At 35.0% G+C, this 19,649-nt stretch overlaps 1 protein-coding gene across 1 annotated transcript in view; it reads left to right on the top strand.

Moving 5' to 3' along the window:
* amon (prohormone processing protease amontillado) overlaps nucleotides 1-19,649 on the top strand; it is a 198,415-nt gene that overhangs the window by 150,132 nt on the left and 28,634 nt on the right. The window contains exon 7 of the mRNA XM_076403257.1: nucleotides 9,304-9,479. Within this exon, the coding sequence (XP_076259372.1) occupies nucleotides 9,304-9,479 (176 nt within the window). The remainder of the gene's footprint in view (nucleotides 1-9,303; nucleotides 9,480-19,649) is intronic.

Genomic DNA, 19,649 nt, shown 5'->3' with positions numbered 1-19,649 from the left:
ACACCCCCAGGTGGGGTGGTGGGCGTTGAAATCGCCACCCATTATTTTTGGAAATTTTCCTTCGACGAGTGATCGGTATTCGGCATAGTTGAATGCAGAAGATTTCCTGTACAGGGATGTAATCACGAAGGGACGTTCTTGGATATCGATTTTAATGGAGGTTGCTTCGAAGTTGTTTACTGATAACGATAGAAGGAGCTCGTGTTTGACTCCTTTTCTAACGAGAATAGCGGTTCCACCGCCTCGACCCGGAGTTCTATCGTTTCTGTAAAAAAAAGTATTCCAAAGAGAGACGATGCAAAGGTTTCAGGAAAGTTTCCTGGATGAGAACGATGTCGACGTCATAGAATGTCATGACGTCTTCCAATTCTGCTTGCTTTCCGCGAAAGCTGTTTGCATTCCATATCGACAGTATAAGAGATTTCGGAACAGCCATCTCGAAGAATTAAAAGGCTGCTGGAAGTTAAAGAAATAGGTAAATGTTGCCGCTTAGGCGGCGACATTTGGAAAAAGATGAGCAAGTTGGATTACTTGCAGGAAAACTTGCGGGTCAGTAAACGCCTGCATTGGGGAGTTAAGGTCCGGGGTATTGGTTGGAGCAGGAGTTTGAGTTGGAGCAGGCTGGATGGCGCTGACTAATTTTTGGGCTAGCTTCCTGCCACCTTGGTTACTCCATGCGGAACCTTGTGGAGGCCTGGATTCGGTCGGAATTTTTGGTTCTTTTGGAGCAGGACGGCAGCTGCAACCGCTGAAGTTTGCGGTATGAATTTCACCGTAATTGCTGCACTTTGGAGGTGCTTCTGGGATTTTGGTACAGGATCTAGTGTCATGATGCCCGGCATATTTGACGCACCGTGGGGGGCTCGGCAATATGAGATGGAGTGCCCGAAAAGCTGGCAGTTGAAGAACTGCACTGGCTGACCGTTTCCCCTCTGTACCTAGACCTTCACTGTGATGATGCCGAGTTTGGTCATATATATGATTTGTCGCTCTTCGCGAGGGACAACTACCTGAACAATTGGTAGTTCTATCCCGGATTTTAATTTCCATCTTGGCACAAATTTGGGATGGAAGCCTTGATCAAAGTGAAGTTCACGTACTTTGTCAATGCAGAGTGATTCTGGGATGTTTCTTATTATTACCCGGAATGCTCTCTCCTCCGGATGACAGAAGGAGTGGTAAGGATAATTCCTTTCCTCGAGCAGGGTAGTGAGTTTATGGAGTATTTTTACATCATCCACTTGTAAACCGACCATTTTTCTCTGATATATAAATTTACGCATTATTTTAACTCTGTCACAACGTGGCTAATTTCCATTATTTTTCACCATGTTTTCGTCACAGCAATAACTCAAGTACTAAAACTTTACAGCAACTAAAGGAGGACTATCTCATTTTTAGTTTATGAGGATACAACTGTAATGCTAAATTGAGACCCAATGCGCAAAATTAAAGGTATATAATAAAACAACATAAAACAATTTAACGTCTTTAATAAATAAAAACAGAGATCAAGATAAATAATACAACAGCTACTTACACAGTATAAAACAAAATAAATAAACAAATTCTAAGCGTGCGAGATCTTGAGGTCTAGAAGGTGGGGCGATAGTTCTGAAACCAAAATGAAAACTTATTTGAGCAACCAATTTTCACTAACAAGGGTAATATTAAAAATACCCAATGAAATATAACAATAATTGGTAATTGTTACTTCTAATGTCAGGTAATAATAAAATATGATGGTATTCGGTTAATATAACATTCTAGGATGACATGTGGACACGCGACACAGACCTCGCTAGGGAAACACCAAAATCTCAAATAAATAAGTCACATTCTTGCTGTTGTGCACTCACTTCTCCTAACGCCGACCATGATGAGCGTGCATTGCGAACAAGAGAAAAAGCCCGAGGCAATCACGCTAAATATACTGCCACCAAAGGCCAGCAAGAACCACTTTCGGTGGCGTTTATGCATGCTTCAAATAATCAATAATTTATATATACAGCCTTTCCAATAAAACAGCCAATGCACGTCATCAAAATGTATAATGCAACGTTGCCACACCAAATTTAAGTTTTTGTTTATCGAGACTCTGACAATAAAATACTAATGTAAATAAAATAATGAAACAAACAAAATGTTATAAAATGTAAATTATTCTAACATTATAGTACATTTAATGCACATTTACTAAAGGAAAGGACTTAAACTACAATTACTTAAACAGCCACAATAAAAACATTTACCTGAATCTAAGAATTATGGGAAATATATGGAAAATAATATTTATCTAATATAAATAAATAAATAGATAAATAAATAGATGTGTTAGTGGTAACAGCGCTCCTAGCAACTGATAAATGTGTTCTCGTATCTGCAATTGTTTAATTTTTTGTTATTTCTGATACAAGTTTAAATACAACAAAAAAGCGTTTTGTTGTATAACATCTCCCCAAAATGGTCATAAAATTATCATATACAATATGCGTTGCGTCAAATGACATCATTAGAAATCAACTATTAGAATGTTGGTCAAGAAGCGGTTAGAATAATTTCCCATTTCAGAAACTAATGGATCTTATGATTGGACTAACTGTAGCAATTTTTCTTACGACATAGCGCAATATTCTAATGCCTTGCAATATTGATTCATAGGAAGTATTTTCATTTCCCTAGCTGTAACTCATTTGTTGGCAACATAATATTTTTCCAGATCGTAGTGGAATGCTGCTCGTTCCTGAAGCACAGGAGTACTATTTCTGCGGAAATGATCGATTTCTTTGTATGGTTTTCGCTGTCGTTGTATTTCATGTGAATTCTGCTGTATCCTAATATATGACATGCATTTCATTTCCAGTCACTCCCGAAAGTAATTGTGACATAACAATACGACCACTATAATTTTCTGTCTCTCGCTGGACATCAGTACCATTAACAGGTGGGATAGCTCGTCTCATATTTGGTTAAATTCGACGACCTATATTTAATACTATATAATTAATATAATTTAATATTTAATACTTTATGGGCCGACTTGGTAGCGTAGTGGTTAAGGCGACAGGACGGTCTTCCTACTGTTGCATTGATCTCGGTTTCGGATCCTGCTGAGGCATGGACGTACATTACGTATGTGATTATAATTGTAAACATGTATAGGCAACAGTGGAAAATCTGACAAAAAATAATCATCCGAGTCACGCCAGTAACCAGGCTGGGTAAGACCGGATGTTTCCAGGGATGTATCCTGGAACCGTGGTTCGGAACCAACATTGAACACTAGTTCCAATCCAAATAAACCATAGATTGGTAAAAGGAGACTTTAAAATATATTAAAAAATACGTTAGACGTTCTAATCGGAAAATAAAATTCAACACGTCCATAAATATTTGACTACCAGCAAATATGTCGATCTCTTATGATAGTGAAGCTGTTAATGATAGTGGTAGTGAAACTATTGGTGATAATTTTTTTTATAACATCTTTATTAGATACGCTTAGTACAATCTTAATTATTATTATTACAATTAATTTATTACTACTTTTCCTATGTGCTTGGATTAATTAACAAGCAAGACGAGTACGAGAAAATACATCAGTATGTATTCCTCAAATTGGTGATAATGACAATGATATTTTGTATGAGAAAATATTTTTGTTACTAATTGTTTACTACTTTCCTCGTAATTGCTCCATATTTTATTACCACATAACCTTCCGCGGACATCATATTGCAAAACAAAAATTAGCCAAATCGGTAAAACCATTTTCTAGTTTTAGAGAGATTAACAAATAGCAATTCATTCATAAATATATAGAATATTACGTATTTGGCAAGTAATATTATCGCAGTATATCCAAATTAACTTCATATTATTTACTTTTATATTTTCAGTAGACATACGTACATTCGACTATCGTAGATTATACAAACAGTAACGTATATAAACAGACAAATATGATGTTTCGTTAAATTATCATATAAAAAATGATACTCAAACACACAACTTCAAATACGAACCAAAAGTTGAACGCCTAATAAATGATCAAAAGTTTGCCTTTATCAAACGATCTCGACGGGCTGTCGACTGGAAATATTTCGGTTCGCGTCTGGCGTGAAAACATTTGCCAGTGGTTCAACTTTGACCTTTCATGCAAACACTCGAGTTGTGTACTGTCATCTCCCATGACATCGTTGTCAATTTGAATTCGTCTTTAGAGAGTTTATTTCGTTTCCATTTTCCGTTATTTCTTCGATTGAAAAGATGCTGATATGGGCCGATTGTTGGGCTTCCAACCTGTCTTCTACAATTGTCGAAACTTTACGAAAAATATTAGAGAATTTATTTATTTATTTTTGTTTAAGAACTACAGTGGAAAATCAGTTGAATTTGAAGTATTTCCTATGAAATTGAAAACAACAACCACAATCAAATAAGCCGGCTAGGTGGCGTAGTGGTAAAGGCGATAGAACGCTCGTCTTACTGTTGTGATAGCCGCGGGTTCGAATCCTGCTGGGGCATAGTTGTAAATGTATGTTTGTTATTGTTTAAAATTTGTGATTGTTCTAGGCAAGAGTGTAAAATCCGATAAGGATAATGATCCCAGTCACGCCAGTAACCAGGCTGGGTAAGACCGGATGTATTCTGGTCACTCGCCAGTCGGTAGGCTTAATGCTGAATAGCTTCGTTCGGATCCCACGTTAAACTTTAGGTCCAGTCCAGATAAACTCATAGTTGGTAAAAGGAGACTTTAACATATATAAAAAAAAAAAAATAAAAACAATTACAACTGTAGTTTATATAAAATTATTGAGAAGAACCTATAGAAATAATGATGTCATTGTCGTCTTGTTATTAATTAATATCTGCTTAATTTGATAATACTCCTCAATAGAGCTGATTGAACGATAAACATCGATATTTTTTGCCCCATATACCAATTTTTTTGATATTTTCGTTGAAGAAGTATCTGTAATTGTAAAAGAGAGTATCGAACTGGTATAAAATAAAATATCTATATTCCAAACCCCCGAGAGAGACTTCTTCCCCCTGATATCAAGTGAATTGTGCGTTGTTTAATATCGATATTTTGTATTCGCCTTATATCGATATTTTAAAAAATCGAAGAATCGACTCGAAGTACCTGAGATAAGTCTATAGTCTTATCTTCCCGCTACACGTATTTATTAGGCGTTCTTGACGCCTCATTCTTTCTAGTTGCCATATTCTGTTAAAGATAAATTATACTTTATTATAATTTGTGTAAAATAAATTAAAAGATTAGAAATGTATTATTTCCAAGTATTGGTGATTTGATTCTATACATGTTATCTGTCTTTAAGATAATTTAGGGCAAACATCCCTAAAAAAAATGTTTGTCCTTTGAGCTAAACTAGCGTATGTCCTATAGGTACGAAAAGTTTGTAGTCGGAGGAGATATATAAACGAAATAATTCATAACATCTGATGAATCCGACGGGTAGGATAGGACATCCCATTAATTAAAACATTTTCTCGTGATGAAAACGAAACGTACCAAGAGTCATAAGCTACCTCTGGAGAACCATCCATATCAGCACTGAAAAATAATATTCATAGGCATAAGGTCTTGCTGTGTGTATGATAGGATCAGCAAAGTTGTATATATTAAGAACTGTTAAAACCGAATAAAACTATTACTGGAGATGTCTACCGACGTCAATTGAATAAATTTAATATCGTATTGGTACAAGAATGACTGACAATAGTGAATAACAGACGCAAATTTTGTCACATGTTGCAATAATTATGAAGTGAATTTCTACCACATCTAGAGTACTGACTTGATCAGATTGATGTAGCATAGTTTTACTGACAGTTGTGTTATCATACCAATAATACGAAAATGCGACCAAAAAATTGGCAAAAAATTTTGATGATTTTTGAACATTTTTCTTGATTAATATCATATCATAACATAAAAAATTATGAGAATAGCTCCTCGTACATCCTAGTAACTCTTTAATCGCAATGACTGTATTTATTCGAACGGTTTTGCCAATGTTCGAAACCGTTTTTAACCAACTTGGAAAAAGGAGGAGGTTCTATGTTCGGCTGTATATATTTTTATGTCTCCGTCAATTGTGGGCCAACTTTCAAAATTATTTTTCTATTGGAAAGAGTGCACTTCCGAGGTGATCTCATGGGAACCAAATCAGGATCTGTTGGGGGGAAAGGCTCCCCCTTCGGATATTATTTTAACTACTACCACCTACAGTTTGAAGTCGGTGCCGATCACAAACAATACATAAATAATAAATAATTTTGTGATATAAAACCAATCTAAATTAATATAACTGTTTAGGTTTGGCAACAAATAATATTGTAAATAGATAAAAAGATTCAGGTGGGTGTTAGGCCAAATTATGTGTGTATAGTAGAATATAAAACAGGTGTAGTAGATAGGTTAAATAAGGTTTTTGTTTATGTTTACATGGTTATTACACCGATTATTATGCACATATTTTATATTAAAATGTTTTTTTTTTCTGTGTTAAAAACCTAAGTTTGATTTTTTTTATATTTAGCGGGTTCCTATTATTATATTAAGAATATTTTTTGAGTTATATTTCTGAGAGAGAAATGATCCGTAATATCGCAAAACAACAACTACGATTTTAACAATGTAACAATGTAACAAGATGGACAAAATATGAAACACAAAAGCTATAATAAAACTGATAATATGAAGCGTGTCAAAGACGTCCTGGATTACCTAATGCCAGTGTCGTAATCGTTCAACGTAAGTGATTATAAACGCTGCTGCGACATCATACGGTGTGCGAATTAAATTTTCAGCCATTTGTTTTAGACGCTAACGACGTACGAAACGATATACGTGACCTAAATTATCGTATCGTCGAGTAAATGGAGAACGGTCCTCACCGACGGATCGTTGTTCGACCAATTGGAATCAATAAAATGCAATTAAAGAGGCCGGCGACGATAGCACAGCATTTAATTCGGACGGTAGCTTGCCGCAAATCTATTTCGACAAATTGCCAACTTCAAATTGGCAATGCAAATCGTTTTGGTCTTACAATGATGGAGGATTTTATTTGTTGACGGGTTTAATTATCACCAATAGTTTGAATCTAATTCATTTCAAAACTCGTTAGTTTTAGATGAGTAAAACTTAGTCCAGTCCTCTTCTTTATCACGAACAAGCTGTAGCCGTTATTTATTCGCTGTAATTCCATATATAGAAAAAAGTGTTTCGTTATTTAAGTTAATTTTTAAGTTATTCATGTACCACGTGTGTCTGTAATTACTTTTCTATTTTGGTCAGAGATTTTACTAACCATAAATATGCAATATTGGTATATAAATAGATTTGACATGTTCTTTTCTCGTTCTGACATTAAGCACAGAATAGACAGACTTAGAATGCGATCTCCCCTGTATAAACTTGCAACTATTTTTATATATATTTTGAAGTTTCCTTTTTACCGACGAGGGTTTATCTGGACTGAATCTACAGTTTAATGTCGGTTCCGAACCACGGTCCTCGGTATTAAGCCTACCAACTGGCGAACTCTTAGAAGACATTCGGTCTTATCCAGCCTAGTTACTGGCGTGACTGGGACAATTTTCCTTTTCTTATTTTGCAATTCTTGTCTAAAACAGTCACAAATATTAAACAACCACAAACGCAAATTCATGACAATGCCCTAGCAGGATTCGAACCCGCGACTATCGCAACAATAGGAAGACTGTCCTGTCGCCTTTACTACTGTGCCAATGAAACCGATCAACTAGCGAGTTTATTTACTACAGAAATAAAAGTTTAATAAAATATTTTATTTAAATACTTTTATAACATTTTCAAAATACCTCAAAGAACAATATCTAATCTGATAACTAATAACTTATTTTGTAGTTGTTGCTTTAAATATTATAAAATAAATAACTATAATTGTTTTTTTTTGCAAAATATACTTAAAAATTCATTTGAAGTTATTGAATAGAGTAAAACCATGTTAAAATATCGATTACGAAACCTCGTTTTCTTCTTTTAATAGGTACTTAATCTTTATATGTTAGGAAGCTAACCATATTATATGCAGTCATGCAATATTTTTCATTTTTTGCACTTAAGCAAATACTATTTAACTTAAATGCTACAAAAATAAAGTCACAACATTCACAAAAATAGGAAAAAACAAACATATCACAAAGATGTCATAGATTTTCAAAATGAAACAAACAAAAGAAATCTGAAATATGTTTACTTGCGGCTGTCGGTGATTCTGGCGCAAAACAAGATTACGGGTATGCCTATTCTAGTTCCTATTCTATATAAAAGAATTTCTGTGGCCATTAACTTCAAAACTGCACAAGTTATATTCCGCGAAAATAACAGCATTACTTTTCTTGTTTCATCGAAAGAAAAAAGCCACCCAAAGTCCGCTTTGCTGGTAGAGACTTATGGCGAGAATACTCCAGCCACAAGAATATGTGAAACGTGGTTTCAATTATTTTCATATCAACGTTTAAGACAACATAGTGGTAAGCCGAAAACGTTTGAAGACGCGGGATTGCAGAAGTTATTGAATGAAGACCCAATACAAACTCAAAAACAATTGGCAAAAAATTTGAATGTGAGTCGAGTCACTATTTGTGAACGATGATGAAGTGATGGAAGAAATACAAAAGATTGAAAAATGGGTGCTGCATAAACTGAATGACAGGCAATTAGAAAATCTAAAAATCGTCAGTGAAATGCTGCATCAATGCATGAAGTAACGGGTTATGGAATGTGAATTTATTTAGAAAACCCCAAGAAAACATATCATGGTTATCATGTGGCCAAACCGGCCCATCGACTGCAATACCAAATTGGTTTGGTCCCAAGTTTGTCTGGCCAACAGTTAATACTGATCGTCGGCAACAAATCCAACAAAACGTTCACAATGCTCCCAAAGATATGATAAGTCCATGATTCAGCATGACAACAGCCTCCAATAGATAAACCAGTCAAAGAAATATTGAAAATACTAGAATGGAAAGTTTTTTCGCACCCATAGTACTCCCATGACTATTTCCGGCTACCGCCTTTCCGCACGGATGAAGCATGCGCTTGCAGAACGCCGATTTCCAAGAAATAAAAATATGTATCGATGACTGGTTTACCACAAATGAGAAACTGTTTTTTAAAACGAATATCGAATATAGATTATATTATATATTGTATTATAAAATATTAAATAGATTTTTAATATATTAATTATAATATAATGTTTATTGTTTTTGTAACAGGAATAAGAATGCTGGATCAGCCCTATATGACTGATTTAATTGAAGCAAATTCGATGGGACACGAACCGAACCTGATAGACATTTATAGTGCTTCGTGGGGACCAACTGACGATGGAAAAACTGTAGATGGGCCTAGAAATGCTACAATGAGAGCTATAGTCAAAGGAGTTAACGAGGTAAGAGCATAAAGCTAAAAAGATAATTTATTATATTTGTTGTTTAATTAAAAAATTGCAATCTCAAAAGAAATCAGCTAAGTGTTGTGTATTGTTATATTTCTATATCCATAAGTTCTAGACATTTTGTAAAGAACATTAAAAGATCAAGACATAAACAGAAATCTTAGGGAGGTTATTACATCAATTATGCTAGACCATCTTGTAGCCGAAGCAGAAGAAGTGAAAAAAGACATAAATAATATAAAGCGTTTAAATAAACACAATATCTTGCAAGCTTAAACCTCAACACTAGATAGAGGAATAGCATTGTTTCTCCACCGGTCTAGCTGATCAGTGATGGTAGATGGCCGTAGCAACTTGATGCATGATCAAGGTAGCTATAACCGACTCAACCGTTTTTAACCTGTTTAAGTATTTAATTATATAATTGTCAATATTTGCAATACTACATGTATTACAAATTAGTATTTACAATACAAGCATTTGATACAAACAAAATTTTGCTTTAATATATAAACCCTTATTGCCTAGCAATTTTTTATAAATATAGTGGTTATATTTGCTATTTCTATAATAATAAGATCTAACTAATGACTAACAGACGCATATTAATTGGTTCAAAAATTCGTGGAAAACTTCATCAGATTTACTGGTCACTAGTTTGGTTCAACGCACCGTTAGTTCTCTACGCTTTAGTTGGATGTTAGGGTAGACAAGTTGTTGTCATAAAGTGTCGTAAGATTACAATAGAAACAGTATAGAGTATTCAAACAATTTTACGTTGTAAATCATCAATATACATTTCAGACATAGATACGCCACTTTTGTGACCCCTTAACCTTAAGCTGAATGGAATCTTTAATTGTAAGAACAGATATTCTAGTTGTAGCTTTAGGCATATGTTTTTTTATTTCTTAAGTTCATTTTAGTCCATATAATATTCCGATATAACGGTTGGAATATAACATATACATTTACAATGAAATTTGTTTACAAATGCCTGGACAATTTCATATATCCTGGCTGCATATGAACGGTGTTTTCATAATGTTAGTGAATGTTCGTCGGGTCGGTCAGTCGGTCGAAATGTGTGACTGCCGCTGCGATTATTTGTCATAACACTCACTACCATTTCTGGAAGGAATTTACACGAGAACTGGTTGAAGAAATACTGTTTATTTTTAATATTAAATTATACATGTGGTCGACGGGAGAATTGAAAGGATATTAGGTTAGGTAGAGGAAATACGGTAGCGCTGTGGAAGTGGTACTATTACAAAGGGACGGAGAAAAGAACAGAGAACGAGACGTCGTCGTGATGGTCTTTTATCGCCTGGAACTGCATGGTACCAATCCACCGGCGTTGCCAACCTTTGTGCTTGCTGGTGGTGAATTCGTGGTGGCCTAAAGGGTTCTGGCGGTCGCCACATAACTCCCCTCCTAGTGGAACTGCTGTGGAACGTACCTCTATGTGGTGCAGGTTCCGGAGTTCACCCTCAATCACGCAAACAAACGCCCGGGGACTGCTGATGAGATGGGGATCCCAACCTGAGCGAGGAGTTTTACGGGATCAGCTGCCATCGGAGTTGTAGCAAGACGTCGTTCGTCTTGGGGCGTTTAGCTTTGTTTGAGGGTACCTATAAGTGGGTTACGTGTCCCGTTTCGTGATGCCAGGGTGTTCATGTGCTGATGGTATACATGATGGGCTTCTGTGGTTTTCGTGCATCAGGTTAGTCTCGTGGGATGTCGTCGACCATGTGATGTTGATGGGTTCCGTTCCTCGTGCTATCCTTCCATGCACGTGTCAAGCACCTGTCGAGTGGCTTATGTTGAACTGATTTACCTGTTAGGCACTTTGATCACGTCGGGGTCACCAATTGTAGGAATGTTCGTCGGGTCGGTCAGTCGGTCGAAATGTGTGGCTGCCGCTGCGATTATTTGTCAGAACACTCACTACTATTTCTGGAAGGAATTTGCACGAGAACTGAAAACACTGGTTGAAGAAATACTGTTTATTTTTAATATTAAATTATACATGTGGTCGACGGGAGAATTGAAAGGATATTAGGTTAGGTAGAGGAAGTACGGCAGCGCTGTGGAAGTGGTACTATTACAAGGGGACGGAGAAAAGTCTCTTTTCTTTTCTCCGAGACGTCGTCGTGATGGTCTTTTATCGCCTGGAACTTCGTGGTGGCCTAAAGGGTCGTGGCGGTCGCCACATTAGTAATAAAATACTTAATGCACTGATGTTTTCATAAGGTCACAATGCTTGACATTCGATTTGTTTTTTGTTTTATTTTTTCTGTAATCTATGCGTAATCAGTAACATTTCTTAATATTTATCCGTTCCAAAAAGCTGATTCCGCTTCATAAAGGGATCTAATATTTAGATCTAAAATACAGTCCAGGAATTACCTCCGAAAAGTAACATCTAACAGTTTCGCTATAAAACTATAAAAATTTTATAACAAAAATTGAACTTTATGATCAATTAATATTACCATTATATTCCGATACACAGAGGTTGTCAGTCACTACCTATGAAACTTCTACAGTTTAATTCATTCGAACCTTCACTGGATCCTACCTTCCATTATAATAGTTTTATATTCTGCTACAACATACGTATTGTTGCTATAGCTGATTCACCAAACACGTGAATTTACGGGTCACATGGATTAGTCTACGGTACAATCGTCAACTTGCCAGTTTCAAACAGGCATAGCTTTCAAGAAAATTAACGAATATAAAAAATATATATTTCTAAAATGACTACGTCGATTATACTGAACAAGCTTTCTTTTCGTAAAAAAAACTCATTTTCATATTTACTTTCTTCAAAATAAAAGCGATCAAGAAAGAGTACTAGAAAGACAGAGACAATTTTTGTTTTAGCTATTAGATGTTTTGAACTGATACAAAGTTAGATTCCAATAGAATAGTACAATATACTACACAGGTCACTTTCATCAATTTTTTATATACTCGTTTTAGTTCAAAAAACGTCCATTAGGGAGAGATTTAGGGAAATTTTAAAAATAAAATTAATCGTCAAATAGTGTGGTATCAATTAAGGCTCTAGTACGTTATGAACATTAACGGTTGTTAACCGCGGCAGCTATTTAACTGAAATTGTTTTCTATAGGAATTTCAATAAAGGTTTGTCAATTTTAAAGTGAAAAAAACAAGCTGAATGTTTTGCTTAAAAGACCATATATCGAATATAATATCGTTCAAATGACGCAGATTTTCGCAGTGATTGATACATTTCCGTCCTGTATTTTTATTTTTGAACACGTTGGTATTCAATAACCAATATATTGCACAAGTTTACAAATTCGGGTCAATTTTTGACCTTCAATATGTGTGTCAAGATTGGTTCTAGTGTTCAAGTCCACGTCGAGTATGGTGGCAGTGATGCCGTAACGGCTGTCAGCTGTGCATTAAACCATTTGAAATTTGTTTTTGTGCTTTAAGACATGTGAAAATGCAGAGAAAACGTTGTAAAGTCGACTCAAAGTGTTTTTATTACGTTTGTGGTTGTTAGTACTTTGGATTTGCAGTACATTTGTTTTGCTGTAATAAACACTGATAAGCCATAGGTACCGACATTTTTTGTAATGCGTTCAGAACAAAGCTTGTGGTCATGTAGTGAAAATGTATACTTTTCATTTTCTAGGCCAGCATTATAGAGGGAACAGAAAAATTATGTAAATAATTGTCACTTTTACTCCATGAATGTCGTCGGTATAAATGTAACAAATAGCACAGTAGGAATATCTTCACGTATCATCAGTATTGAAACCAGTTTCATACACGGATAGTGATCCATTGTCAATTTGTCTAGGAGCAAGTGCAAGCACTTTCTCGGTAACCAAGTTACGAGGAGCTAATAGACAATTTGTTGCAAAATTATAATAAAATTGAAGCTCTAATGTCTCTGAAAATATATGTTCGGATTTTTTCCCACCATACTAAGGCACAAGAGCGACAATTAAGGAGAGTATTTACTTCATGATACAGAGAAAACAGAAGGACGATGCCAAGGACGAAGGCATGATGAGAGATTGCTGTTTTATCCTAATGCATAAAATATATTTCAAACAGTAAAAAAATTTAGCTCAACTTCTGTTCATTTTTTATTTATAAATTTGAGTTCAGTAATTGGTTGTGAATAGTCAAAAATAGTAAAGTAATGAATATTCTGAAAATATATATTTTATAGCTGATTAAGGAAAAGAAGGTAAAAATTATATTCAATTAATATAATTTATATAATTTGTATGTATTTATATGTTTATAGTTAAAATTAAATTACGCCAAAGCTTTTTCCAATCTTCGGACCAATCGTTGAATTCATATTTTAAATAGGCTTATTTTAGATAGGAAAACAATATTCTCGAAATCAGTTTATTCGTGAATCAATAGTAATTTGAAGAAGCTATATAAAAGGACTATTATAGAGTGATATGAGTTATTTTTTCATAAAAATGCGCACGAAAAGTAATTTATATTATCGTGATGACAAAACTAAGAGTTTTCAATCAATAATTCCAATCTGTTGAGAAAAATAAGCGTCATCCGAGTGATGCATAACCAAACAACATTCCACTTGGCAGTTTAGTTTCCCGGAAAGAATTCGTTATGCATAACACCACGATAATCAAAAAAAGATGCTTTGTTATGATTATAGGGTTAAATTTAAACATGACCGTGAAATGAAAATTATATTTATTTAAGTGATACCAAAGATCAAAATAAGTTATACATCAGCTACCTACGCAATAAATAAACAAAACAAATTCTAAACTTGCGAGATCGAGATATCAAAGTGGACCGTTCTGAAAATGAAATGAAAACGTACCTGAGCAACTAATTTTCACTGACAATGGTAAAGTTATATAATAAATACATACGAAATAAAGCAAGAATAGGCAATTATAATGACAAATACATTTAATGCCAGGTAATAATGAAATATATGGTACTGGCGGTTAATATCACTGGCAGCTAATAATACAGATAATTAATTTTACTCCGAAGTAATAGTACTGATAATATCAACATTGGACAAGAAGAATGATTGTTAATAACATTGACATAATAACAGTTTAGGGTAAATGATGTGGCTCGGTGAATGGAGGTAAAACGAAATGAAACAGTGGTGTTTACATTATGTGACCGTTATTTATTGAAGTAATATAAAAATATAAAAATACAAATGATAAAACGGATGGCAGCGGTGTTAACTGGAGACGAGGCTTGGGCAGTCGATGGTGGCACATCTAAACCAAACGAGGGTTGAGCACTGAATGACCGAAATACCCTTCAATAACATCCCAGATAAACGTCTCGGGGTTGCCGCCAGCTATTCGTTATCGGGGTCTAGTTAACGCTGCTAGCACCCCGCCCGTGTTCAACATCTGGTATTATATTTCTGGGTATTTTGTAGACCCTTATTCCACGATGTAAAATTCGACATGCCTCAAGGTCGCTACAACAGAGATGATTAATGACAATCTTACACAATAATAGTCAATAACAATAACATACAATAGTAACGGGTAATACTACAATCGTAACTAACCACGAATAATACCAATAATTGATAACAATGATAAATATGTTAGGACAAAGTATGACATGTGCAATAATAAAACATACAACATACCCACTTTTACCCCAACACTAACAATAATGGACGTAAAATGAAATCAGGGAAAAGAAACACGACAGATTTTGCTACTAGGTTTCGTAAGCCCAACTAGGGTAAAATTAAAATCACAAACAAATTAATAAGCAAAAACATGCGCTCACTTATCGTAACTCCAACTACGATGAACGCAAAACACGCACGAGGAAAGCTCTGAATTCATACACTGGCATCATCAGCTAGGATGAAATTCTGCTTTAGTGGCATATGTAAGAAGTCAATTGAAAAAGTCCCCGGCCTACCATAGTAAAATACTTCTTTTTATTCAACATAATTCCCTTCTAGGGTGACACACTGATTATAGCGACCGTCAAACTTTTCGATGCCTTTTTTTGTAGTACGGTTTGTCTTTTGCTTCAAAATAGGCCTCAGTTTCGGCAATCATCTTTTCATTCGACGAAATTTTCTTCCCAGAGAGCATTCATTTAAGATCTGTGAACAGGAGATCTAAAGAATACAGTGGATGAGGGAGCAATTCGAAGCCCAATTCATGGATTTTTGCCATCATTTTCACTGACTTGTGACACGGTGCATTGTCTTGGTGAAACGCCACTTTCTTTTTTTTCAAATTTCTTCTGTTTTTCGTTTCAAACGGTCCAATAACGCTATGTAAAAGTCGCTGTTGATGATCCTCCCTTTTTCAAGACAGTCAATGAAAATTATTCCATACGCATCCCAAAATATAGACGCCATAACCTTGCTAGCCGACTGTTGCGTTTTCCCACGCTTTGGAGCGGGTTCATCGTGTGCAGTCCACTCGAATGACTGTAATCCTGGTTAAATTTCGGATTAGATTGGACTTCGGAGTGAAGTAATGGGGCCATGTTTCATCCATTGTCACATATCGAAGCAAAAACTCGGGTTTATTACACTTGATCATATTCAAGCACTGCTCCGAATCGCCAAACTGAAGGAACTCGTCGTTGTTTTTGGTCAAAAGTGAGCTCGCGCGGTACCAACTTTGCACAGAGCTTTCTCATACTCAAATATTTGTGAATGATATGATGTACACGTTAAGTTGATATGTTTAGAGTGTCTGCTATTTAATTCAATTTCAATTTACGGTCATTCAAAATCATTTTGTGGGTTTTTTTAATGTTTTTGTCGGTAACAACCTCTTTTAGGCGTCCACTGCGTTCACCATCTTCGGTGCTCATTTTACCACATCTAAACTTAACATACCAATCATTAATGGTTGATTTTCCTGGGACAGTGTCTGAAAACTCGGCACCAAGCCAAGCTTTTGCTTCAACTCTATTTTTTCCCTTCAAAAAGCATTATTTTATCAACACGCGAAATTCCTTTTTATCCATTTTTTTCACAATAACAAAAGTTGCTTCACTCAAAATGCTATAATTCACAAACTAATGATCCGACAGTTGTCAAATTTATATACGCATCTTTTGAGCGTTAGGGCTAATTAAAAAATATATGGATTTAATTCTAGTAGCGCCATCTATGTGTCAGGCCGGAGACCTTTCAATTGACCTCTTATGCTTAAAATTATTAATAATCCATAGACATACGTTGGCTACTTTATCTCCTTTAATATCAATTTCTCGCTTATAATTATTAAATAATTATAATTAATAATTTATAGTTGCAACCACGAAATGCTACTAGTTAAAGTAATTTAAAATAAAAACTATAGGAAAGATAGAAATAAATAATAAAAAAGAGGATAAATGGAATGAAATTAAAAAGAGTTCATAACTCACCATTGGAGGAAACGGTAGGCGTATTCGGTAGCCCATCAAAAAAAAGTGAAAAAATGAGCTCTTGCATCACTTGCACATATTGATCTTAACATGATATCTATCTCAGAGCCCACGAAAAACTATCAACAATATTGCGATTTTTGGTAATTGTCTCTATTACTAGATATCTGGGTAACATAAATGTCTCAAAAATAAATAACATTTGTAGTAGACAACAGTTTGCTTCCCCGTTAGATTGTAAGCACAACGCAAATCAATTTTCATATCCGGATTATCCATAAAATCAACATAAAAAATCTGAATTTGGTAGTGATAAACAGCGCTCCTAGTAAGTGATAAACACAAATTTAAATGTTACCAAATATATACGATATAATATTTTATGGTATAAAATATCATCAAGGTGGGCATTAAATTATCCTGTTCAATATGCGCTGAGTCAAACGACATAATTTGGAAACAACCATTATATGTTTGAATGTTGTTCAAGAAGTGGTTAGATTTACTTTCCATTTCAGAAGCTAATAAGCGTAATGGATCTGATGGTGAAACTAATTGTGACAATTTTGCCACTGGCACAACCCAGTAGAATAACAGCCGCATTTTAATATCCTGCAATATCGAAAAATGATTGTCATTTGCCCAATTGTAAAACATTTAACACCTTAATCTATTTTCGAATTGGAATTTCGTTGTGAACATATTGTGTCGTGCTCACTCTTGTGCATCATGTTTTGATATGCATTCTGCTCTATCCTACGATGTGCTATCGACGTCATTTCCGAATGCAATTGCAACGTATTGTATGTTATATGCCATTATTTCCACTTGACTTTAACTTTATCGAATCTATGTACCTACCAAACGTGCATGTGAGAATTGAGGATAGTCACGTGGTGAAGTGATAAAAACTAGCGGTATTATTTATGATTTATTCGAGAGAACAACTTAGTTGACGACACAGTTACTCTATGGAGTCCAGAGAAAGAAGGGACCATGGAGTTTTTTTCTTATTCCAGAATGACCAGCTAAAACCAAATGATATGTTGCTGATGTCGCTTCGGTTTCAAGATGGTGAAGCATTTTGTGGGCGACAGAGACCCTGGGTTACGACTGGGTTTGTAGTTGTTGGTTATCTACCGAGGTTTGTGGATGGATAGGGATTTTATCAAGATGTTAACGTGTTCTAAGGCGCATAGGGAGAACCTTAGACTGAGCATATTCGTGTTGACGTCCCTCATAACCCATGGGGTATTGAGTAACACGCGGACTTTTTTGGATTGGAACACTTGGAATAGTTCAAGTTGTCTGTCAGAGACTTTTCTGTGCACACCTGTACTCCGAAGAGGCAGACTGGACGGACTAACATTTTATACAGAGTCGCTTTCTGGAGAATTGGGAGTTTACTTTTTCTGCAGAGGAGTGGGAAGAGTAGACTGTACACGCCATTACTTTTGCAGATAGCGTGCTGGATTTGGGCTGACCATTGGAACAGGAGACCGACGTATGGAGCCATGGGGGACCGTCGAGTATCTGTGTCGAGGTAGTCCAGGAGTGTTATAGGTCCAGCTCCATGCTTGGGTCATCGATTGGGGGCGAAACTTGGCTGTTTTCTCTTTTAGAGTTATAAATTTCATAATTCTGTAAAATTTGGTCTCCTAGGGAATACCATACTATTTATAAAGATCATTTCAGATTATTGCTATAGCTAATTGTTCTGATACAAGATGGATGCTAACAGCAATTTGTGTGAAATATAAGTCCGGGTAAAATATTAAAAGTTCAGTGGCGAGAAATTATTTTCTATGTTTAATACATTATGTATTCTAATTGCAACATAAATATTCAAAAGCACCTATAAATATTTTATTACCAACAAAAATATCGATCTCCTGTGAGTTCCGACCATTCTCTGATTTTAGAGAAACTAAAATTTAACAGTATATGCCTCTAATAGACACTACTAGGACACAAGAAAAATATAAATTCCCTATTAAACATGTAAAAATAAGAATTAGGAATTCACTGACTCGACAAAAATGGAACATTTTATTGTTAAAAAGAATATGGAAACTATAATGTATTCGAGATATTCTATGTGACAATAGAATCTCACGGGAATAAAATGCACTGAAATATTATGACCGAATATTTTTATGGTACGACATCAGAATAACATATATCGCGACAATATATGTAAACGAAAAGGAAAGGTCGAAAGGCCATGGCATGCAAGGTCGCACAAATATTTTTTTATTCTTGACATTTCTAGTCCTTCTAAGACAATAATAATATTTTGTACATTAAATATTTCGTTCAGTTAAAAAATAAAAATATAGTATTATCAATATATGCATATAAAATATTTATAGAAAAATGTACTGGAATAAACTGTTTTTCATCCTTTGATGGGTTATATAGAGCATGAACTCTTATCCATGGATATTAACTTCTATTCTTGGTATTTTTATAACAAATATGTAAACCTTTCATCGCCGGTGATGATAATAATGTAATGTATAATATATAAAAAAAACAATGTGCCTAAATTAGTAAGAAATCCAATTTACTTGTTTTAAGCACAATCGTAGACCTAGGAACCTCTTTTAGGAGTCTTTTGAACTATTTTTAACACAGTTAAAAATCTTCTGCAATTTTAAATAACTCTTGAAACATTTGCCACGGTTCTTTATGAAGCAATTCCTTCAATTCTTCATCACCAACACGGCCATGATA

Source organism: Rhynchophorus ferrugineus, unplaced genomic scaffold, assembly GCF_030347505.1.
Source record: "Rhynchophorus ferrugineus isolate W39M unplaced genomic scaffold, kcgeb_rfMv2 rfM4, whole genome shotgun sequence".
Classification (NCBI taxonomy): Eukaryota; Metazoa; Arthropoda; class Insecta; order Coleoptera; family Curculionidae; genus Rhynchophorus; species Rhynchophorus ferrugineus.
This window is presented reverse-complemented; position numbering and strand designations above follow the sequence as displayed.